The sequence below is a fragment of the Mustela nigripes genome, chromosome 6 (assembly GCF_022355385.1).
Source record: "Mustela nigripes isolate SB6536 chromosome 6, MUSNIG.SB6536, whole genome shotgun sequence".
Lineage (NCBI taxonomy): Eukaryota > Metazoa > Chordata > Mammalia > Carnivora > Mustelidae > Mustela > Mustela nigripes.
In genome coordinates this window covers 88,060,704-88,085,395 of record NC_081562.1, presented here as the reverse complement: position 1 = coordinate 88,085,395, position 24,692 = coordinate 88,060,704, and the positions used below count along the sequence as shown (strand labels likewise).

General features: G+C 43.0%; 1 protein-coding gene across 26 annotated transcripts; it reads right to left on the bottom strand.

Annotated features, from left to right (window-relative positions):
• Positions 1-474: 474 nt before the first annotated feature.
• PCBP2 (poly(rC) binding protein 2) lies at positions 475-23,026 on the bottom strand. Of its 26 annotated transcripts, none has more exons than XM_059403272.1 (15): positions 22,696-22,996; positions 20,188-20,330; positions 19,590-19,613; positions 19,466-19,498; positions 18,983-19,099; positions 17,192-17,323; positions 15,864-15,991; positions 14,781-14,868; positions 12,820-12,912; positions 11,614-11,655; positions 10,295-10,367; positions 9,746-9,784; positions 8,755-8,807; positions 7,667-7,836; positions 475-921 (listed from the first exon to the last, which is right to left on the bottom strand). In XM_059403272.1, the coding sequence occupies exons 2-15, from the start codon at positions 20,254-20,256 to the stop codon at positions 885-887; spliced, it is 1,098 nt and encodes a 365-aa protein (XP_059259255.1). In that variant the 5' UTR covers positions 20,257-20,330; positions 22,696-22,996; the 3' UTR covers positions 475-884. The 26 variants fall into 26 exon arrangements, with proteins under 26 accessions (XP_059259255.1, XP_059259253.1, XP_059259254.1 ...); XM_059403270.1 differs by having other exon boundaries at positions 8,755-8,810; positions 19,590-19,628; positions 22,696-22,993; XM_059403271.1 differs by having other exon boundaries at positions 8,755-8,810; positions 22,696-22,991.
• Between the last annotated feature and the right edge of the window lie 1,666 nt (positions 23,027-24,692).

The window sequence follows — 24,692 nt, the reverse complement described above, 5'->3', positions numbered from 1 at the left end:
GGAGAAGACAGAAAATGTTAAAACACATATCCTTATAGAGATAACTGTAAATGAACATTCAAAACAAAAGACTGGTTTTGAGCTTGGCCAAGTATGGGACAGACATGCTCAGCAACCTGAATTCCAGTCCGACACACACACATTCAGCTGCTCCCACAGTATGCTCGTGCATCCTTCCCCAGCCCCTTTCCCATCCAGTGGAAGTGCTTTCCTATTTTTTGCAGACAAGTCCTAGGTAAATGTAACCCTCCTCCAAACTTTTGGACAAAGGGCACACGGCTAGCTTGGACGTTATTTGGTTACTCTGCAAGGTAGGCTCAAGGGAAAATTGGTTCAAGGGCTACAAAAAAAAGATGGATTGGTAAAACAGAAGAAAACATCTTAACTGGAATAAAGGCTTATATTCAAAACCCAAGCAGGGTCCTTGTCCTATGAGGCATAAAAGGTGCAAAAAGAACAGCAAGACAACAGGAATAAAACCCACATGAATCACTGTGGCATCCAGTTTCTATTCACAAAGAAAAAGCTCCAGTCCATCTTTTAATTTTTTTGAAAAATTCCTGACATTACAGAACTAAACTGAAATGTATTAATATTCCACTCTTACATTTCCATGACAAACAGAAAAAAAAAGTTCATGAGCCAAAAAAAAGGGGGGGGGAGAAGCTTATAAAACTAAATATGGATCTCAGCATTAACAGCTGAACAGAGAAAGGAATTAAAACGCTTTAATTAAAAAATCACGAGTGGATGATAAAGTGTGTAGAAACTGAAAATTTACAAACTATTTAAAACCTGGAATCGCTGACTGTTCAGAAACTACACAGATGGATCATGGGTGGTGGTGAACAGCAGAAAGGGATTATGGATGAATCTGCATTGTTCTAGCTGCTCCCCATGCCACCCGTCTCCGAGGAAAGCCTGTAACACAAAAAATAAACAAGAACTCAAAGTTAGTTTTTTGAATGTCCAGCTGCACCTCTCTGAAACTTTCAATGTCAAAGGAGACATTTTAAGATTTTTTGGATTAACTTGTACCATGACTCTGTAACCCCTGTAATCCAAGCTTTCTGAGGAAAATTATCCCAGAACTGAAGGAAACAGACTCTTGTTACCAACTGTGGGGGCTCCTTTAATGAAGTGCTTTGGAGTATCTGGGAGATGTTAGATGCTTTCCAAAAATATGCCACACACTAAAACCTCCTCTTACAGGGTCCTACTACACAGAAGCACCTTTTCTTTACTGGGCTTATTTTAGCTCTTCCCTGCTACTGATAGAAAGCAGTTTAGGAAACCTTTATCTGAAAGTAGCCTCATGAGGCTAATATTGAGACAGAGCAACAGAGTCACAAAGGCTTCCGTCCTGGGTTTCTCTAGCATTGTGAAGAATTATTCCACTAAGAGATAATAATAGTTTTAAACGCTAGGGGATGTTAAAAAGGGAAGAGCAAGTATACTAAGTATAAGAATGACACCCAACCTATCGCCTTCAGACTTAAAAAGCAGAAGCCAACATGTTTCAACAATTCCCTGGTTCACTCTAGAAGCTCCCAAAGCTTTGGGCTCCTCAAGCTAAACTCTCCATTCAGACATACCCAGCCGGCTACAGTGCCTTTCTGTCACAAATAGATCTTATCACCTGAGGTCCTGGAACCCAATTCTGAACTCTGAAGGAGGACTGTTTAGGTATTTATAGCCTGCTTCACTGAGTATTACACACCCAGCAAGTTTTAGCCCCCACTCTGAATAGAACTAATTGTGTAAGACTCCATTTCAATTCATAAGTTTATTTCATGAGGCTTTTCAACTAACTGGCATAACCTATTTGTGGTATCTAGTCAAGAACAAAATGAATGGTATTCTGCCATCTCTGCCTTCCACAACAATGCAAAGCCAAGGTGGTGGGGGGTGAGGAAGGACAGACAACACAACACCCGAGAACCAGGAAACAGGTCCTTCAGCAACAAACTGTATGTTAAGTCTAAAATGGTATTTCTACCCCAGCATAAAGAGGGAGTAATTAGTTCTTTTATAGGGGGCAGATTCTTGCCAATCTCAAAATAGGATGACCTAGGGCTACATAATAAGCAGTAAGTCCTGAACCTAAGAGTGGTGAGGAGTGAAGGTTCAGGATGGAGCTGCTGGAACAATTCTGGTCTAAGACCTAAAAGAAAATTAAGTTCATGCAAGAAGGTCATGGTACTCAGGCAAGAAAAAGAGCTCAAAAAGAAGTATCCAGAATTTAGGGGCTCCTAAGTGGCTCAGTCATTAAGTGTCTTCCTTCGGGTCAGGTCATGATCCCAGAGTCCTGGGATGGAGCCCCACAAGGGGTCCCTGCTCAGATGGAAGCCAGCTTCTCCCTCTCCTACTTCCCTCTGCTTGTGTTCCCTCTTCTCGCGGTGTCTGCCAAATAAATACAATCTTAAACAAACAAACAAACAAACAAACAAAACCTATCCAGAATTTATATACAGCCTAAGCAGGGACTAAGGCAGGGGGTGGGAAGGTGGCAAGAAGGGAAAACCCAACCAGAGTACCATGCTAAGGACTCTGTAATAAGGACCACATAGGAAGTTTTTAAAACTTTAACACCAATACCCCTGGAGATCATGGTGGCACAGCTGGCATCTGCCTCCTTCCCTGCACTCCTCCGTTAGAGAGCACTCATTAGGTAAAGAGGCCATCTATTCAAGAACTAGATAAAATAAAAATCTGGTCTCTAGGGGGAGATGGTACAGGCAGAATAAAGTCCTAACTAGAGAAAGAGTTAGTTTATTAAGGGAGAGCTGGACCATATGAAAAAGGAGCACCAACAACTAACAAGAGGAAACTATCTGGACAATGAAATGAAGGCTGCTCCTCTGTGCAAACTCGGGACAAGGAACACTAATTTCATAGGCCAAATGTGGGACTGAGAGACCACAACGCCATGAGATAACACGCTGCAATACTTATCAGCAATTAGGTTTTTTTTTTTTTTTTTTAAATACTGTAAACCAAATGAGATGAGAGAAAAGGTCAACAGAAAAAAATCTCTCATTATCTTAATGCCCTAAGAAGAGCCATATGCATTTAGGGTGAACAGGAGACCATGCATGAGAGGCCTTCTGCCATCCCACCTACAGCACTTCTAGTCTTTTGTGGAGAGTGAGCTGTGGTCTTGGGACAAGGAAAATTAACTTCAGGGAGATAAAGTACACTTGAGTTAAAAGTGAAGCACAAGGGCGCCTGGGTGGCTCGGTGGGTTAAGCCGCTGCCTTCGGCTCAGGTCATGATCTCAGGGTCCTGGGATCGAGTCCCGAGTCGGGCTCTCTGCTCAGCAGGGAGCCTGCTTCCCTCTCTCTCTCTGCCTGCCTCTCCGACTACTTGTGATTTCTCTCTGTCAAATAAATAAATAAAATCTTTAAAAAAAAAAAAAAGTGAAGCACAAGTTGTTAGTGCAGATTAGTCACTCATGTGATCTGTGAATTTAAATTCTCCAAGGCTTTTTTAAATCTGGTAAGTGAGGGGACTGGTGAGTTACAGTTGATCTTAAGGGCTCCTTCCAAATCTAAGTTTATAATTCTCTACTTGTGAGAGGGCTGGTGGGAGACAGAAGCAGGAGCAGGGAACGGAAGGAAGGGTAAAGGAACTTGGTAATCAGGGTGGGTATGGGATAACTAGAGAATCCTGTCAAATTTCGGATGATGTTACAGGCTGGTTTGTTCAAGATTTACCCAGTGTCATAGGAAGAGGGATACTTCTCATTCAAAGAAATGCAGACAAAAGCCAATCAACTTTATTACTTTTTCCAATTTGCCTTCCCATTCTAGGTCAAGAAGTAACTTCTTTATATGTATGCTCTATAAAAGATTCTCACAGTAACCACTCACCAGAGGCAACAATCCTGGGATGCACCCCCTTGTTACCTGCTGCTGTTGGCAAGGTAAGGGATTTGAGAAGTCAGAGAATCTGGTCTTTCACTAAAGCATCTTAATGCCAATTAAGGAAGACCCTCAGGCTGTAACCTGCTACTGGCCCATCTCCTTTTGTGGGGAATGACAAAGGACTGCTACTGAATCAACCAGGGACACAAACAGGCCCAAGTCCACGTTCCAGACTCCCTAGTTGAGCAGCCACAAGTCACAAGTGCCCACCCCGTCACCCTTCACAGCACACAGTCAACTAAAGTTCTTACTGTGGCAACTTTATTACAGCTAGAAACACATATCTGGCCATGACGGCCTGCTGATAACTTAACCATTAAATAATTTAAAAAAAAGGGGGGGATTAACGGAGCAGCTTTTATTCATTAACACAGAGCCTAACACATTGTTATATTGCAATGCAGAATAAAGCTACAAAAAAGTAACAGAATGAAAAAGAAGAGCAAGAACTGTGGCTCTAGATAAAGAATTCAACAAGTCAGACTCTGAAACAGGCACTCAGATGAAATGGCCTAACCCTAACCCCAGGTTACCATTACCCCCACCCCCACCCAGTTATGCCCCAAATAGTAAAAAGGAAACGATCACAAGCTCACAATTGTTTGGTTCTCACCAATGTTAACAAAGAAAAACAAAATGAACCAAGAAGTACTTGAGGGGGTACCTCAAGATACTCAATCAGTAGGGGGAGAATCTCTGTTTCTCGCCTTTCAGTTTGTTAGTTACACATGGCACGGCAGAGGTGGTGGTGGTGGTAGCAGAAGCCCCGGTCCCCTTAGCAGCAGACACAACATTTAGAGCCAGGAGAGGGATGGGTTTCATGCCAAGCAGACTGGAGACACAAGGGGCGGTCGGAAGAGGGTTGGGGAGGCTGGAGGGTGCGTCGGAGGTCCCCGCTGTGGCGAGCGAGGGGGTGGTGGTGGAGGAGGAAGAAGAAGAAGAAGGGGTGGAGGGTTGAGAGAGGTTGATGCTGAGGTGATCAGGGATCGTGACGGAGGCTGCCTGGGAGGAGGGTTTAGCGTTTTCTAAACTGTAACAGAGGAAAAAAGGAACAAAAAAAAAAGGGTGGGTGGAAGGGAAGACCACAAAAGGGATAAAGTACAGGACAAAAACCGCTTGTTATCAGTTAAGTGCCTCTGGCTGCAAATTAGGAAGACCTAATACCAACTTGTGATAAAATGCCCCTCTTTCAGTCTGTGTCCCACCCTCTAAAAAAATGTACACTTTACCAAATCCCATTCCACAAGGCTATATAAAACTGTTATGGTGAAGAAAAAGTGGACAGACTGAGAAAAGAAATCACACAAAACATACTTCCATGTATCTGACACGTGGATGCAACCCAGAAGTCAGAAAGAAATGATTTCAAAGTAGAAAATGAAAGAATATTCAGAGCAATCTCCGAACAAGGAACAAAAATGTTACACTCACCAATCCCTTGAGAAGGTGTAGAATATTATTCTATAGAATTAGAAACTTTCCCCCCTAATGTTGAAGTGTGCTTCCATCTTCTACAACAAATGAACCAATGTACCAGGATGGGAAAGGACAAGAAACCGAAGTAGGTCACTAATTTCAACTTGAAAGAATGTAGCCATTTTAAAGAAAAATGCTGAGAACAAAAGTGTAGATAACAACTAGGAAAGCTTCCTTTCTGTAAGAGGTGGGGGTGAGGAAAAAAAGCCCTTTGTTTTTCACGAAACATACTTCTCATACACACCTCACAGAACTGAAAGATACTCAAGCACTCCCGAAAAACTCATTTAAAAAAGTAAAAATACGCCTCAGACACCTGAAGTGAAGTCCAAATAGCCTAATGACCAGCACCTTCCGAACGCCCACCCATCTAAGCCAGAACCGCAGTATTTGTCAAAGACTGTCTGGACAACCTAGCCACAAGATTAACTCTTCAAGGGCAGGGCCCCTCCTCTTAAGATTCCATTTTGTTTACTGAAGTCCAGAGACGTTACAATCCATAAAGCAGGGATAAAGAAAGGACCCACACTGACAGAGTAAGAGCAGAAATGCTCAAAATCCATTCCTGAAAGCAGAGAAATCTTTCTTGCCTGGTAGTAATAAAACCAGCTCGCTTTTGGATTCAAACTTGGCTAAGATGGGAGAGTGAAGATTAAGTTTTGTACATGTATAATCTCTGCTTTGGTGTTAAATGAAGCCTCACAAAGTTGTGACCCAAACTCAATAGTTTGGACAGTTTCATGAAACGGGACAACCCTAAATGGCCAGCAATCCTCCAAGGAGGATCCTTGGAGAGCAACTGAATCCGGAAACTCAGGTGGACATGTTCTGCTTCCTTATGACCTAAGGTCAAACAAGTTGCTTCCATTTAAGCACTACCTGACAGTATTTAGTGTAAGCCTACCCAAGCAGAAGACAAGAATCCCCACCTTCCAACAACATGAATTTCACCTAAGACCTGCCCTCAGACCTGCCCTACCCATATCCCAATTAGAAACAAGAAAAACCTTTGCAAACAGCCTCTACACAAAGCTTACTACCATTTCCTAATGAACATGAAGAATCTGATGTGCTTGGTAGCTGAAGCAGATCCAGACACATGAAATCTTTCCTACATAGATACTAGTCAATACCTCAAGGCATTATAAAAGGCTTAGGGCAAAAGTCAAAACCATGGGGGAACTGATAAATTCTTAACCAGGAGATAAAAGACAATGGAATAATTACAAAGTCAGTGTAAGCAGAATAACAAAACAGACTTCACACTTAGGAATTCCTTTCCCTTGCCCTAGATTCAGGAACTCAGAACACGTTCTATGCACAACAGAAACTGAACAGTTGTGACAGAGAGTAAGTGAGAACTAGACAAAAATCTACAAGACAAAGATGGCTAAGCCCCCTGGGGAAATGGACTGCTAACCCTGGCTTAGCACTTTAGTAAGCAATTAAGATCGTGACTGAAGCATATGTACTGAGAAAGCAAGAAATATGAATGCTTTGTAGGATGTTCCCCCCCCCCCCCGCCCTGCCCCGACTTAAAACAGCTCCACTTTGGCTGTCCTGTGCAGTAACATCAGCTAGGTTTGGGTGAGGAGAATAAAACCTCAGGAAACCATTATGGTATGAGATGGTGGCAAAAAAAAAAAAAAAAAAAAAAAAAAACAAGAACAAAAACAAAAAAACCCAAAGAACAGGCTAGGAATTTCTGAAATAGTCGTCCAAAACCTGTGCCTCCCCTTTCCCACAAGCCCTGAACAATGGAACACATTTGCAACTTTAGAAAAATGTATGTTTTCAGAATAAATGGTAATCACTGCTTCCTATAAACTGCCTTGCAGTCACATTACTACTTCATTATCCTTACTCCAATTAGGGCACTTTGGAGACTAACCTCCATCTGTAAAATATTGGTCTAGGGTATGTACGGCAAGAGACCCACATCTGCTTCTTAGTATGGATGCTCCAGCCAGAGTACTACACTACTAGTAAAAATGTGCTCCACTGTTTCCGTGCCTAAAACTGTCAAGTCAAATGCCAAGCATTCTATTCCCCTCCCCCGAACAAATTTATTCCAATCTTGTTACTTTTTCTGCTTGCTACACTAAGAATGGATCAAAGTAGGGCAAGACTTTATTGCTATCTCCATCCATCCCCACTCCCATCCCCCAAATACTCCCACATTTAATAATACACTGTTGTTTTCCCCAACACACACATTAATGAGTTACCAACAATAAGACAAAAGGTAGGGAAGGAACACTTACCTGACATTGATTAGGTATTGAGCCAGGCTAATGCTGGCAGCAGATCCAGTGATGGTAACCTGCCTATCAGTAGATCCTTCCACTGGGTTCGCAATTTTGATCTGCGCCCCAGACATCTGACGGATCTCATTGATTTTGGCGCCCTGACGCCCGATTATGCAGCCAATCAACTTAAGAAAAGAAACAAAGCATACCAAAATTAGGAGATGCATGGCTAGGCCCAAGAAGTCCATCCCACCCCTCTAGTCTTCTACAGCTTGGATCCACAATAATGGTAACTGAAACTACTATCTGCATCTTACATACCCTACTCACATACTCCTGATTAAATAACTTGATTCTAGATTGCATCTCCAGTCTTGCCCTATTTTGTCCGACTACCACAGGTCAGAGCCAACTCTTAGCTCATGGAAATCTGAGGAGCATTAGCTCATTTCCTAGAGTACCAATCCAAAGACAAAATAAAGCAGAGCCAATATGCTAACAAATCAGTTTCTCATGGCTAGGGATAATAAAGGTCTCTGGTTTCTGGCAACAAAGATGCCTAAACTTACCATGCTATGATTACCATTTTCACATACTGCTAAGAATTCTGCCTAATTTATAACGTTTTTGCCTTTGTGAAAAAAAAAATGGGTATACATTCACACTGTCCAATACTGTAGACACTAATAACACGTAATTATTGAAAACCTTGAGTGTGGCTAGTGAGATTGAGAAATTGATATTATTCTCACAATTCAAACCACCACATGCAGTTAGCAACTATCATGTTGGACAGAACATTCATTCAATGGCCCCTCCTTTAAGGATAAGGCTTCGGATCATCCAAGAAACTAAAGCCAATGGGAATTTGTATCTGAGACAAAAATGGTTCTTTCTACCTCATGATACCTCAACACAACAGTTTTACCCATTTTCTCCATCAGTTTTTATTTATGATTCTACATGCTTTTAAAATGTTTAATTCAGGATCTGGGAAAAAAAAAAACACAAAAACCATGTCCTTCCCCACTAGGCCTCAAGAATGGCATGACACTATATCGACTCTTATTTTTATCCCATGCAACCCTATTAATCATACTCACATCATTTGGAATGGTGAGTTCATGAGAAGTAGTCTGAGCAGATGCATCCAAACCTGCTAAAAGACAGAAGAGAGCAAGGAAGTTCAATGCATAGCAAACAAACCCCCACTGATTTGCACATAAACCTAACAGAAGAAAACAAACTGGAAACCCAGCATTGGCTGTTGGGATTCATCACTAACTTGGAAGCCTCCAAGGAGGAAAGAGGGGGAAAGGGGTACAGAAATAATGCTGGAAAGGTTCCTCTGTAAACTCAGAAGAGCTGATTTCATGCCATTTCCTGCAAAGCCCAGCCTATTAGGGTGTTAAGGGAATGGAAGCAAGGAGCAAGGGAATGTGGTAGGACCAAAATCTAACCAAATCCTTCTGCACTGCTCCCCTTTTCTGCTTAAGATTTCCTGCTGCTGTTGTGTTCCAATTTTATTTCACCTGATGCTCACTAGCACCAGTGCCAATATCATGCCTGTTACTGGGTACCATGGACTTTTGGCAGACATGCAGAGTTGCTTTAAATATACCTGTATCAGATTAACACCTCCCCCAATCCTAACCTACACTTCAAGGTCAAAGAAAATGAAATGGCAGCCAGGTGAGGGAAGTTCATTTCTCCAGATTTATTCCCTGTCTTTCCCTCAATTGCTCAGTAATTTGTTCTGGTTTTTATTTTGTTTTCCAAAGAAAAAGAAAAAAAATCATATCAGCAAACACCCATACCCATCAATAATACTAACACCTGGAGAGAACCAGGCTGGCTGGCTAATTCTCAAAGCTAGTCCTACTCTCAGCTGTGGCTGCTAAACCCAACATTTTTAGAAGGGGGTTGGCCAGATCCATCAAGGGACCCTCAGGGGCACCAGGCCCACCCCTTTGCTCTCTCAGCTCCTTTCTGCCATGTGCATCTTGCTGGTATGTCATGGGCAGTGAAACAAGACTCCCACCAGTTTATTAATATAACAGTAGAATACTACAGATTTTTTTTTTTAATCATTACCCCAATAGCCTTTCACCTCTGGAGAGCTGGATTCAATGCCTGTTAAGATACAAGTGAAAATGAGTTTGGTGGTCTCATCCTAACCCTATCGGACAAGTTATTCCTTATACAGAAAAAAAAGCCCCAAAAACAAAACAAAACAAAACCAAAAACCACTACACAATTTGGCACAAATGGATTTTCTACCCAGATCTCTGAATAGCTGGCGGAGAGAAAGGGGGTGCCAATCAGATCAAAGGGGCAGCAGTGAGGATGGGAAGAAATATCAGCCTACCCTTTGCCTGACAAGCATCCCCAAACCTCACCCCAAACCTTCCAGGGCCTTTTTTTTTTTTTTTTTTTTTTTTTAAAAAGAATAACTCATCCCAAATGAAAACCAAGTTAACAAACACATTACCTCCTTCGGTTTAGTGATAGAAGACAGGCAACTTTAAACCAGCAGGATGCTGGGTAACGAAGTATGTTTTAAACAGATGCCAAACTGAGACCTTGGGGCTGGCCTCTGTCTTGCACTACACCTTACAGAAATAAACACTGAGGTATCCATACCACTGAATCCGGTGTTGCCATGCGTCATGGGAAAATGAGACTGTTGCATTGCCAACTGGTGCAGCTTGGTCAACTGTAGGGAGGAAACAGGAGAGGCTGTCATTAGAAGAGTAACAGAGCCAGGGCTCAAGCACATTCAGACTCGAAAATGCAGAGCTCCTGATCCCCAAAGTTGAATCTACCACTAAAACTACAAAACAGAGTAAAGATGGGGCTTATATAACCACAATCCTGGAGGTGGGCAGAATATGAAGTTAAGGGTGAGAAGTAGAAAGGGCATCAATACAAAAGAATGAATGCATCTTGGGTGTGTGAAAAGAAAAGCAGCAGCACCTGCCCGACAACCATCCCCTTGTGGGCTAATAATGAAGGTGTTTGCAGCCATTGCAACAGTTGCCCCAGGGACAAGCACAGACAGGCTAGGTAAACAAACTGTGCAGTGGTGCTAGGGAAAACACACCATGCAGGATTGTCAGTTACTGGGACAAGGGAAGGAGATGAGAGGGCAGGGAAACTGCAAGGAGAGAGATTAAGATGAAACCAAACTGGGCTCAGCCCAACCCCCCCACCCAGTGGGTTTCTACAGCTAATTTTCTTCACCTATACAAACTATCCTGGCTGTTGTAAAACAATCCCTCCTAAAGGTTACTTCCCTTCCTGCGCCAAGCACTGACCAAGAACCAAACCCAACTTCCCAAGTCTAATGCTCAGCACCTGAAAGGGTTAGTAATGACAGAGAAAGTGCAGAGACAAAGTCTGAATATTAGTGCTTTTAAAAAGGAGTGTTTAGTGGCAAGAAAGGTTTTTACTAAGTTGAATCCCCAAATATTCAGCTTCTTATCCCTCCCTGTGTAAAATAAGCCCCTTTCCCACCCATGCAGATGCTTTTTAAATTGTCACCTCAAATTGAGAAATACCCAAAGACAAGCCCAACCTCCCACTCCCCCCACTCATGGAAAAGACTCTCTGAAGAGATGCACAGTCAGTCCATTGTCAATTTAAACTGTGCCCTGGAACAACAAATGACAATACAGCATGGAACTCTTTCAGATAGAATAATATGGAACATGGGGTAAAGCAGAATCTAATAATCTGCTGAATTCCAATTTCCAGTAAGTATGTCAAAAGGCAAACAAGGTGCTACTGTGGCCCTGAATAAGATTATTTAAGGGCCAAAATATGGGGCTCATTTCACCTTGTGAGGGAAACAATACTGTAAATGTTTAAGACCCAACTCACTTCTGCCTATATACAAGAGTGAAAACAATTTTGGATGGGAGAGGGAGCTTTTCAAAACAAGAAGCGAAAACAAAACTTACATCTGGCTGTGGAATGGCATACTGTCCTTGAATGGTATAGGCCTACAAAAGGAGGAAAACAGTTCCTATTAAAAAACCAATCACGGACAGCCACCCAGTGGGAGAAGGGGAGACGGATTTCAACTAGCCAGGAAGCCAGAGTTGAACTAGAGATGGGGGAGGTCAGAGACTGAGGCAGTAGGTGATATCTCATAATCACAGTGAGGCCTGAGTTGGCTGCCTTTGAAACCTAAATATGATGCCTTATTCCAGGAAACCTATGAAGGGAGCCATGTTCCCTGCAATCAAAGGCAAAACACACGTTTCTTAATAGAAAGGTGGGAAGTGGGATTAAGCAATGCCTCGATTGACCAAACCCCCTTCTTTTCCCTATATTCAACACAGCCTAGGAGGAAAATGGTCTCTTCCCTCAACCACCCCAACCCTTATATACCAATCATGGTGACATGAATGATTTGTTTTGCACAAACCTGCGTGACATATTTTGAAACACTTCCCTTTCCCTATCTTTTTTTTCTCTGCATCTGCCTAAAGACCTTAAATGCACTGGAAGCTAGCTGAGTACCTAACACTAGGGAGCTGACCACAAGAATGCAAAATAAATAAATAAATAAATAAATAATGAAAACAAATTACTGTGTGCTAAACACCCTGCACCTTCTCCCACCTCCCCCTCCATAAAAGGCACTTGCAGCTCCCACTACACCCTCCTCCCCCCACGCCATAACCTCCAAAAAGGGAGCTGGGTCTTCAGGGCAACGGGGTGGGGGACAAGGAGAAGGAACAAGAAGGGAGGGGAAGGAGTGGCTGGTTAACGGGATGTGAAGCTTTTCACATCACAGTGGCCAGTACCCCCAAAACTGCACCCAGGTTGGGGTAGAAGGTGAAAATGGGATAGGAAGAGTGGGAGATGGGGAAGAGGGGTTGAACAACAACAACAAAAATTAAAAAAATAAAAAAATAAAAATAAAAAAAAAGAAAAAAGAAAAAAAGGAAAAAAAGGGGAAAAAAAAGAGAGTTGGTGTTACCATCTGGTGGGCTACGCGGCCTGTGTGAAATGAGGTGGGGGGGGTCAGTCCAGGTCCCCGTGGACAGGTGGTGTCCACAGCACAAAAATCACCAGCGCCACTGGCCCCCCGCGTGTTGGCAGTCTCGGCTGAGGCGGAAGGATTGAGTGAGCCTTGGAGACTGAACATCCCCTCTCACCTCTAGAGGTGGTCCCTCCAGGTCAGGGTTGAGGCACATGGACGGGGTGGTGTGGGGAAAGCTCGCACTGTCGCTGCCTGTGCTGTACCTGTCCTGTGGATAAATAGAGGATTTCAGTCTCCAGGGCTGTCAATCCGGCACCTTGTCACCAGCATGAAATTCACACAAAAAAAGTTGTTTAATTTTCTCTTTTCCTTTAAAAAGGAGCTCACGACACAATTTGAAACGAGCTGCAATCAGTGAATTTAAAAAAAAAAAAAGTTACCTTGTGGCAGGTATCACACTGCACAATTGGACTATTTTCAGTAAGAATGGAGGGATGGGGCAACAGAGCTGATGCCAGCTACTGGTCATGTAGGATTAAGTTGAACCCCTACAGAGCCCACTTTTGTCACAAAGGAACAAAAGATACAGGTCCATCTGTGGACGTTGCATGAACCAGTCCATTTAAAAAGGCCATGGGAATAATCAGGGCCACTCATGAAAGAAGCTTTAAGCCTTTAGAGGGTGGTCAACTGAATAAAGGGGGGAGGGAGGGAGGGAGGGAGGGAGATGGGGAAGCAAAGAGGTAAGAAGTGGGAAGTGGAAAGAGGAGGAGAGGAAAGGAAAGGGAAACGAAGAATTATAGAGAGGACTGCTGCTACACAGCATGGGATTCTTTATAATCCCAAACGGGAGTGAAGAATCCAGGAAGAGCAGGAACCTAGAGTTCCTGGGGAGAAGGGAAAACTCCTAAGGCTAAGCGTCCTTGCTATACTGACTCTGGGCCTTTGTTTATCCTGCTTGACTATCCAGACTAACAGAACCCTTTAACCAATCCAGTCTGTAGAAAGCAAGGTACTGAACTGTCTCAAGGTTAACACTGCAACATGATTTCTTGCAAAAGCTCCCAGAAGCACATGACAAACTAAGTCCCCAGAATCTTCTTGTTTTATGCCAACTCACAACAGAATGTGAATGAGATGGACTTCAAGTTTATGCTTCCCCCAATTCAAAGAAAAGATGGAACTAACTGAATTAAGTGTGCTTTTAACAGGCCAGCTCCTCACTGGGAAAAGGCATTTTGAGCAATGCACCTGCTTAGGAAGCCACCAAAATGAAGATCTCTATTTCATCCTGAACCCCAACATTTACAAAACTGACCTACCTACTCCTTAAATGCTAACCAGCAATGCATAAAACTACCATGATTCTGATCCATGCTCCTGTCATAAAAATCTAACTTCAGAATAAACCATGTGCCAAGGATCAAGAGTTTAGGTGGGTGAAGTAGAAAGAGGCCAAGGGGGTGCTTTGGTGTTCTTACTCTAACACCAAAGGTCATAGCACCACAGCCCAACATGCTCTCCCCCTTCTATTCTCGCACACTGAACCCTCACCCCGGCTGGTTTCAGTTATCCCATGTGGATTCAAACCAGCGTTTATAAGGTTAAGAGCCTGGGAAAACAATTCACTGGAGTTTGGGAGTGAAGGGGTAGGAGTAGGGGAGGTGAGGTGGGGGGGGAAGGGAAGTTTGTAGGACACTCAAGTTTAGGACCCCCCAATTTTGAGACCACCATCCAGAATCTCCTTCAGAGGTCCAGTTCTTTGCTATTTTTATTCAGACCTCTAAAGAACACCCCACACATAAAAAAGCATGGATGGGGTGGGGGGGGGACAGGGAGAGTAGTGGTGACACCAAGGCAATTTAACCCTTTCTTCTAACCCAACCCACCTTAAATCACCAAGTAAACTCCCCCTTCCGAGTGCCTACAAAACTCCCATTGTCTGCTAAAAATTAAGTAAGGGCTTGGCATTCATAGCTTTCTCCAGTACAAAAAAATAAAACCAAAAGCACGGCAAACTATGGCCAGAATACAGGTTTCAGCAAGCATGCAGAGTGGCCTGGTGTGCTGCTGGCAAAGTTGACATTTCAAATATAATCCTCGTTCATTCTAGCCCACCAATAAGAACTTTCTTACCTGACCACCTGCAAAGATGACTGGAGAACTGGACGGCTTGGGCCGGTACGGGATGGTCACGCCCTTCGGGGGGGACTGGGAGAGAGTCAGAGGGGAAAAAAACAAAAAGAGATAAGGTTTCAAAGCTGCTTCAGCTGTGTGGCTTAAGCTCACACAGATCAGTTAAATTAAAAACTGTATTAATTTCCATCCCTTCACCTACCAACGTTGTCTCTGGCTAGATCTAATCTCAAATCATCTGTAGTTATTTGCCTTTAAAGCAGTAAGATGGGTCCGTGGACTACACAGCTCACACTAATTCTCATCAAGGCAGATTCCCCTGTAATAATTTACGCATTATTTCCACGTTTTCAAGTGAACCTAATGAACACGACAAACCTCTATGCGTACATATGTAATCAGTGATTAAGTATCTTACGTTCTGGCCTACGTAAAAAATGAAGCCAAAATAGGAAATGAAACACTCCAGTATTATCCCTAGGATAATATAGACACTGTCAAGAAATAGTTCAAAGGTTCAGTCAACATTCTGAAAATTTTACTTTCCTTTTTCATGCAACATGGAATGAATTCCCTAACAATTCTGAAAAGATTTTCCCTTAATTCTGCTATTCTAACATATGCTACCAGGACCTCATAAACCATTCAAAAACATCACTATGGGTCAATTTTTTCCCATATAACTATCTTGATTATAATCCTGCCTTAAAACACAAAAATTAATTTGAAGAATGCGTCAAAACTGTTCACAGCCAAAATACTGTAATCCAAAGGCAACTTAAGTCAGTTCCTCAGAACCCAGTTACATCTTTGGTTCACTCAGTCCAAGTAGTCAATCTTCCCCTACCAACCCTACTAGCATTGTTGTAAACCTAAAGTTCATACTGCTTAACAGTTTCTATTTTTGCTCAGACTGTAAGAAAACTCAAAGTTGGGGGAAGGAAAATATGAACTCAGGGAACCTCTTCCCCACCCCCACTGGAAGCTTCTAACAGCTTCACCTAATTCTAGTCTTACTAAATATAGAGCAGTCTGTCTCCCTAGAATAACCCCCCATTCTCAGCATGAGCCTGAGGGCTTACCTCCAACATGACCACGCAGATCTGTTTCACACACTCAATGATGGATTGCGGAATGCCAGCAATAGTGATGGCCCGCTCAGTTGAGTTGGGGAGCATATCCCCTGCCACCTGGACCTGAGCCCCTGTACTCTTTGGGGTAAAAAGAAATTTTAAAAATCAGATAAAAACAGCTCATACTCTTCCAATTCCCTAAGCAGCAATTTTAGAGTTGAACACTCAGTAGAGATACTTATCCCATCTCCTATTTTACCCTTTTTATTCTCCCTTCCCACTCTTCCCTTATTCCAGATAGGACTATTTAATCACAGTTATAAATAAATTAGCCTCTGAAAGTCAAGAATAAACCTGAACAACAGCCTAAATTTAAGCTGCTTTCAAGAAAAAGGCCCTTCTAGGCAGTTTCCTTTCAGCTAATGGTAGCTTTGTGGGCCATCAAACAAAATCTCCACAAGTAAAACCAACTTTTCATTCTCTTATTAAATAAATATTTTTATCAAGCCCATTCTGTGTGTCAGGAACCATTCAAGGTTGCTTGAATATATAAAGCCAAAATCCCTGCTCTCCTGGCATGTATGGTCAAGCTCCTAAAAACTCCTTTAGAAGCCACTCAAATTTCATTCCAACATCCAATTTAGTAACTCCCAGACACTATTAAAAGCTTCCATAATTCAATGTAAGAGCCACAATTTAAAAGGGAACACAATTACAACTGCATCCTACTATATCTCCTTATTTCTCCCTTGCTGTTCAGTAGGAGTTTGGCCAAGGCCAAGAAGATATTATATATCAAATTTTCTTAGACATGAAAAAAATTACGTAGTCTGGTGGAAAAGTTGCCAAATTAAAAAATGGAAACAGTGCGCCTGGGTGGCTCAGTCAGATGTCCGACTCTTGATTTCAGTTCAGGTCATGATCTTACAGGATAGTGGGATCAAGCTCCATACTGGGTTCCACGCTGGGCATGGAGCCTGCCTGGGATTCTCTCTTCCTCTCCCTCTGTCCCCCCAACCCCCAGCACAGTACTCTAAAATACACAAAAAACAAACAACAAAAACAAAAGAAACCAGGTCATGCTCACCTATTAGAAATTCTGATTAACCTTCTTGACTTCTTAGGACATATGAATTGTTAAAAAAACAAACAAAAAACCCCTACATTTTATGTATGTATCAATGTTGTCTTCCCAATCCATCCAGGAGCGTTACTTTAACAATATTCATCTCAATATTGTTCATTCATCTCAGTATTGTCTCCTAGCCATACTAAGAGCTATTAATAGAGAAAGCCGTATTTATAATAAATATTTTGAAAACAACAAAAGTTACGAACCTCTCGTATTTCCTTGATCTTGCAACCACCTTTCCCAATGAGAGAGCCACACTGACTAGCAGGGACCACCAGCCTCAGGGTAACTGGGGGTCTACTGGCAGCTGTGCTATTGGTCATAGAGCTGCTGATGTCCTTCAAAAAGAAATTTATCAGAACAAAAGAATATAAGTTTCAGCAGATCCCTGAGACCCGGAACTGCTATTAACAGAACTGTTTTAACCTTATAAGGGAAATATGTCATGATCTACCATCAGCAAAAGTTCAAATATTGCCTCCCCACCTCCCAAAACAACTATTTCTGAAAAGATAAAAACATCTACAAAATTTCTTCAGGGTTAGCCCTAAATATAGTTTCCTTCATCGAGGGGCTAAGATGGAGTGTGGTAGGAAGCCAAGTGATTATTAGTTCAGGAAATTAGAGCTGACTGCAAAGTAAAACAATTATCAAAGTCAAAATTAAATAAAACATTAGAAGAAAGATGAAACAATATAATCTAGAATATTCAAAGAACCAATTCTGCTCTACCAGAAAACTGGGAAGATTAAATTGTGTATTTCTACTATCATTATTTTAATTTCTTGGTAATATTACCATTATACAGATAATGAAATTGAGGCCAAGTATTCAATCACATCTAAAAAGCTGGAGATTTTTAAATTAAATGACTGTATTTGGCTCCAAAGCCCACCATCTTTCCCATAACAATATGCTACACCCAAAAAGTCATGTTTTAACCTAGTTAAATTTAGCCTCCTGAGGATTAAGTGGTGCAAAACATCACTTCTCAGCCTAATCTCTATGTAATAGCTAGACCTGGAAAGTGCTTAAACATAAGCCCTTAAAGTCAAGGGCAAGTTAAAGTATGAATAGATCTTCTGAATGTTTTTTAAGCTTCAGGATCTGGATTAGCAGGGCCCTGCAGGTCAAAAGATAGCATTTCTGATCTTGGCCATGATAAAATTTCAGGCACCATTAAGTATCCAACCACCAACTCAAGCAGCAGCCAACAGCTCTCCTCTGCCTGTGGTGTCAAATGCAGCATTAGCACTAGCAACATTACTGAAGGGGAGGAGGCAAATACAGGTCTGACACAACATTAGCAGACTCATTTTCTTAAAAACTTAACTACACCCAAGGTTGAAAGGTATCGATTTATTCATACTATACAGTAGTGTTCACCAAGGCACCTAAAGTAAGTACATCTAGATTCACTCAACTATAAATCAGGAAATGTAATGTTGAGTAATACAGTACTGTCATACCTTCAAAACGGTCAGTCAAAAAAAATGAAAATAAAAGATGCTAGTTTCTCACTTTTTTTTTATGTTGAGTACCAAGTAATAGTCAAGCCATTTGTTTTAATGATTTAAATCACTTAATGGCCAGATTTGGGGAACACTAAAGTGGAGGAAGGACTCATAGATATTTATGACCCATTTTTTCCTTGATTTAAAAGTTCTCAGAAAATGACTAAGCTGTCTAGCACTTTAAAAGGAAGACTACATGGGGAGGGGTGCCTGAGTGGCTCAGATGGCTGAGCAGCCAACTCTTGATTTCAGTTCAGGTCACGATCTCAGGGTCCTTGGATTGATCCCTGCGTGTGGGCTCTGCATTCAGCAGGAATGGGCTCGAGGAGTCTCTCTGCCTCTCCTTCTGCCATTCCCCTTCTGAGGGTTGGGCATGCGTGCGCGCGCAAACACACACACTCTAAATAAAAAAATGAAACTTAAAAAACACCCGAAAGTAAAATAAAACAAAGACTAAGTGCAGAATGAGAGGGAACAACACACCTCTTCCAGTTTGTCAATGATCATAGCAAAGGCTTTGAAGATCGCGTTAGTGGGTCCAGCCAAAGTGATAATTCTCTCAGGACAATTCCCTTCTGAGATGTTGATACGTGCACCACTCTGGATAAAAAACAAGGCCGAGAGGTTAAGTAAGACAAAAAGATCTGAGTATATATAGAACAGCCCCCCCACCACCAAATAAGATAAGCAAGGAGCTAGCTGCCTATGTTATTTTGACTCAAGGCAATTTCAGCATTATTTCAAACACTTGCTCATGGTTGTCTTCAGACTACAGTAGCTGCCTTAATGCTTGAGTGAACTAAGACACAGGAACTACATTTCCCAGCATACTATATGCCGTTACAAATAACCAAACCAGAAAAATACATTTTCCTTTTGAGACCTTTCCCCTTGCAATCACTCATTAATAAGAAAATGTTTGCCTTTAGAACTTAACACTCCCTTAACTTCCCCCACATAACTTACCTCCTCACGCATCTTCTTAACTGATTCTCCTTTCTGTAAGAGGAAAAGTCAAGAGTGAGCCCCAAATGCTATTTCAACCCAGACTGACTAAACAGTAATTAGAGTTGAAGTGAAACTATCTTACCTTTCCAATGATACTGCCAACTTCCTGCAAGGGAAAAAACTAGCATCAAATAAGAGGAAACTCCAAGTGTTCATTATTATGAAAAGCAATTTTTAACTGTCCGAAGCAATGTGAAAATTAAGATTTATAGGAAAGGGGACTGGGTGAGCTTTTTCTTGTATTTGCTCAAAACATAAATGAGATATCCAAAAATTCTGAATAATGAAGCAGTAATAATTAAATGCTATTGTGCTTAAGATGTTATTTTTTAAAGTACCATATACATCACCTCCCACCCCCCACCTTAAGTTTCCCAAAATTGTCGGGGCCAAGGAGATCTACTTATCACAAGCTATAGCAACCTCTACAGGCAAAACCTTATTTTCCAGATATGAGACAGTCTTTGGCTCCATCCTCTAGTTAAGCCTTTCCTGCTCAGTGGAGCTTCCTACTGAAGTCTGTCCATTTTCCCGCTACACTCTCATCTACTCTGATAGAGAAGAGTGCTAACGCCAGATGCCCCACAGTGCTAATCTGATGAGCTCCAAGATGCATGCCCTCTCTTCCTGGCCTCTCCCTGAGCAGTTACTATGACCCAATTTCCCAAGCTGGTGCATACCTTTCCATGCATAAGTAGCCGGATGGTGAGAGTGACATTTAATCCACCTTCAATCACACCGGTGTCCATGTCGAGCAGTGTTCTGGGGAGCTGGACTTTGAGTGGTCAAGTCTTTGGTCACTGATGGGGGTGAAAGCCAAAAACTGAAAAGCAAACATGACCAAAATCAGAAAGGGAAAACAATAGGAGAAATAGTTCCTAAAATCATTTTCACCATTATCAATGTTTCCGGACTCTTCTCCTTAAATGACAACCTATCAGTTGGCAAGCGTGTGTATACCCAGCACAACTGCATTAATGACAACCATTTACAGCTCAGGTTCTGTAGAGTATGGAAGACGACTTTTCAGTCTGCTCTCCTTAATGGCAGGGTTTCTGCTGACTCTCAGGATGAGGATTCCTTCAATCGGCAATGGTTGTAAGGGAACTGCTGAATGTGCACTTGTCCTTCAGCAGAATAAGCTTTGACATGATACAGAAACACCTGGAAATCATGAGGCCAAACCTCAAACTAATCAACTAGAGAGAGGCAGATGACCTTTTGCTTCTTTGTTAGGTAGGAGCTCAGGCTGAAAGCTAGAAGACACTAAGTTTTCCTACTCGCAACAATTTGTAGCTAAAAAATTGAGATGTTTCTCACATTAAAATTTCACATCTTTACAGATGACACCAAATAATTTATTAAGTTTTAAATCAATCATCTCACTGAAAATGGCAGCCTTCTATGAAGGGTGGGATTCCGTATTTCCCTTTGGGAAAACATTCAGTACATTAAGTACAGCCCGAGTCCCTTCTTCTATCCCCTTTCCCAACCCAACTTGATAACCACTCAGGTTTGAAAATTTTCCTTGCTTCTGTGTATTAACCTTTGTTACTACTCCATCTATTCAAATCTATTAAATCTTGAATTTTCTTCCCAAAAAAAAACAATTGAAAAAAAAATGGTATTGCTAAAAATTTATTGTAGCTGTTTTAAGCAAGAGCAATAATCAACCTTTCCTACAAAGAAAGCTCTTTCCCCATCTAGCCTCTGAAACAATGTTCCCAATATTTCAGTTTTCAAGTAACAAATTACATGCAGAAATAGAATCTGGTTTTGGATATACCTTTTCCTACCACACCTCCTTAGGACCTAACAGCATTAGCTTTAAAAAGGTTCTCCAAAGTTGATAAATTTCTCCAGTGACATTTTTAGAAACCATCCCTTCAAAACTGAACATCAATGACTCTCCTACAGCTAGTTTTCCTCCTTCACAAACCAGCCACCGTTTTAACTCTGCTCTAACACAAAGCCCATCCCTAAACATTTAAAAAGTGTTTTTAAGTTGCTGCCAGATCATTCTGTTTATGGCAAGCTGCTCCCCCCCCCCCCCCCCCCCCCCGTTACCTCCAGAGCATGATTTAAAAGATGGGCTTTGCTTCCCCAAGGCACCTCATTCCCCCATCTTCAAAATAGAATTAACTGCTGGCAAAATCCCAGAATTCAACACTTTTCACTCATGAAAAAACAACAGTGCTGAGGGGGAGGGCGCAGAGTGGAAAAGGGGAGACAAGAGTTATGTCTGTAAGAATGACTTTTTCTTTTTAATGAGATATGGTACAATACTGGCAGTTTAGCTTATCTCCACTCAAATGTAACAGAAATCAATTTACAAACACAATAACGCAGCTAAGAAAGGGCAAGAACACTGAAAATCTTTTAGAAGGCCATTTCGTGATTACACAAAGCTGCATTTCTAACTCCAAACATCCAAGAAATCCCTGTCATTTTCTCCTGACTGGGTCAATGTAAGTGTACCCAATCCCAGCAATCCAGCTGTTAATCCTGCAGTCTATTACCCCTTCTCCTATAAATAGCTCGGCCTGCGTCTGTATCGGCAGGCATTTTGTGATTTCAAAATTCGTTACCCCGAAAGAACGTCCTGAATAACTCGGTAACTGGGAGCCCGTTTACCCTTTAACTCCGCCGCCCCCCTCCCCTCGGTCATCCAAGCATTTTCCAATTAAAAAAATGCCCCCCCCCATGCCTCCACTAGAAAAGAGAGAAGGGAAAAAAAAATAAACGGTTCGGTCGGGGGGGGGCGCTGCGATCCAGGGGGAGGGGCCGGACTAGTAGCGCCTCCTCGTGTGGCTGCGCCAGCGCCTGACCCCCGCGGGGAGCCGCGCTCACCCGCCCGGCCAGCAAGCCGGCCATCGCCTCCCCCCACCCCCCTCAACCAACAAATCCACCGCCGCCCCCCCTACCGCGCGCGCGCCCTCCTTGACTCCTGCGCAGCCGCCACCGGGAAAAGGCGGGGGGGAGGGGGGTAGGCCTTGCGCGAGGCCTACTAGGCCGCGCCTGAGCCAGGGCCTCGCGTGAATGGCCGGCCAGCTAGAGTGAGGGGGTAGGCGCTCACGCGGTACTACGCGAGGCCGGGGCTCGTGACGAGAACCGGAGCCCGCTGAGAAAGATGGCAAGAGTGGAAACAGAGCTATAGCTGGGGGCGGAGGGAGAATTTTGAAGCTTACCTGCAGGCGCGAGGCGACTGAGGGGAAAAGGGGAGCGGGCGGGAAGGGGAAGGGCGGGAGGCCGGGGGCGGAACAATAGGGGCGGGCGGGAAGGCGAGGGGGGCCCCGCGGGCGGGCGGAGGAGGAAGGGGGGGGTGGAGGAGGAGGAGGAGGAAGGGGGAAAGAGACCCCGGGGCGGGTGGAGGGCAGCGGAGGGCGGGCGGGCGGGCGGAGGGCGGGCGGGCGGGAGAGGGCGCAGGCTGCGGCTGCTCCGGCTGCTGCCTCTGCTGGTCTGGGAGGGGGACGGGGCGGAGCGGCCCGCTTTCAACCCCGCGCACCCTCCGACCCCGGAAGCGCTAACCGCCCCGGGGGCCGGCGAGGCGACTGCGTCGTCCAAACCTTCCCCACGCAGTGCGGACGGCCTCCCAACAGCCTAGAGCGGCTCCGTGGACAGCGTCGGCACCAGTGAGACAACACCTGGTAGTGGATAGCCAAGTCTATGATAGAGCGGCAGCGTAGGGACAGGGAGGAAGCTAGTGGCCCCTAGCGGGCTGATTGGAAAGCCCAGGCATGAGTGAGGAGAGAGTTGGCAGTCGCCATGGATAAAGGAAACGAGGGAGAAGAGATGGGTGTGAAGAGACGGCAAAAACCACAGAAGTCTATAGTAATACTCAAAAGAAAAAAAAAAAAAAGAAGAAGAAAAAAAAAGAAAAGAAAGATTAAAAAAAACTAATTTGCCACACTGAAGACAACTTTTATACCAACTCCTTACTCAGAAAATTAGTAATTGAAAAAAAAAGAATTAAGCATTTACTCCCTTAGGAAGAACTGTAGTTCATCCGTTGTTGATAAGGGAAAATTATTTTTTAAAAGATTTCCATCTAATAAATGTAGTAAGAATGAAAGAGTTAGAAAATCATCATCCACTCTGCAACCCAAAAGGAAATAATTCATTCAGGCCGGTGGCATCAGTCATCAAAACTTTAAGTGACAGGCTGATAGGGGAACGAGATATTATCATGGGGACAAATATCACCACACACATTACTGGCAAATTGTACAGGGGAAAAAAAAGTCATCTAAAATGGAGAGATCTGATAATCACCACCTTACCCAAGTGATCAAACTTTGCAACACTAATAGCAGGACGACTGACATTATGTGGTGAGATAAAATAAAACATAGCATTGTCTATTAAGTATTTTTGTCAAAAGTGTTTAATCTGAATCTTATCAACCTTTCGACCTAATTAGCAATGTACAGGAAATATGTGAGGGCTAAAGGAATAAGTTAAATACATCACACTACAAGGAGACAATCAACAAACGTAGAATAGTCTGCAAAACAACTACCCCAGGGGGCACTTGGGTGGCTCAGTCAGTTAAGATCAGCCTTTGGGGGGCCCTTGGGTGGCTCAGTGGGTTAAAGCCTCTGCCTTTGGCTCAGGGCATGATCCCAGGGTCCTGGGATAGAGGCCCACGTCAGGTTCTCTGCTCAGCAGGGAGCCGGCTCCCCTTCCTCTCTCTCTCTCTCTCTCTCTGCCTGCCTCTCTGCCTATTTGTGATCTGTCAAATAAATAAAAATAAAATCTTAAAAAAAAAAAAAATCAGCCTTTGGATCTCAGAGTCCTGGAATCCAGCCCTGCCTCAGGCTCTTTGCTCAGCAGGGAGTCTGCTTCTCCCTCGTGCTCTCTCTCTCAAACAAATAAAATCTTTAAAAATAATAAAATAAAATTTAAAAGTAGCTATATATTTTGGGGACAATTAAGGAAATCCAGTGAACTGAATATTAGCTAATATTAGGAAGTACTGTTAATTTTCTTAAGTGTGAGGGGACACCTGGCTGACTCAGTCAGAAGAGTTTGAGATTCTTGATACTGGGGTTGGGACTTTGAGCCCTACATTATATGTAGAGATTACTTAAATAAAAAAAATTTTTTTTAATGTTTTCTTGGGGCGCCTGGGTGGCTCAATGGGTTAAGCCTCCACCTTCAGCTCAGGTCATGATCCCAGGGTCCT

What these genes read in the sequence shown, in the direction of transcription:
- PCBP2 (XM_059403255.1), bottom strand. Translation starts at nt 20,256, where the DNA reads ATGGACACCGGTGTGATTGAAGGTGGATTAAATGTCACTCTCACCATC. An exon ending in ATCTGCGTGGTCATGTTGGA is followed by an intron (nt 14,869 to 15,863) that starts GGTAAGCCCTCA and finishes TTTTTCCCCTCT; the next exon opens with GACTCTCTCCCAGTCCCCCC. An exon ending in TGGAGGGACCACCTCTAGAG is followed by an intron (nt 11,656 to 12,819) that starts GTGAGAGGGGAT and finishes CTCCTTTTGTAG; the next exon opens with GCCTATACCATTCAAGGACA.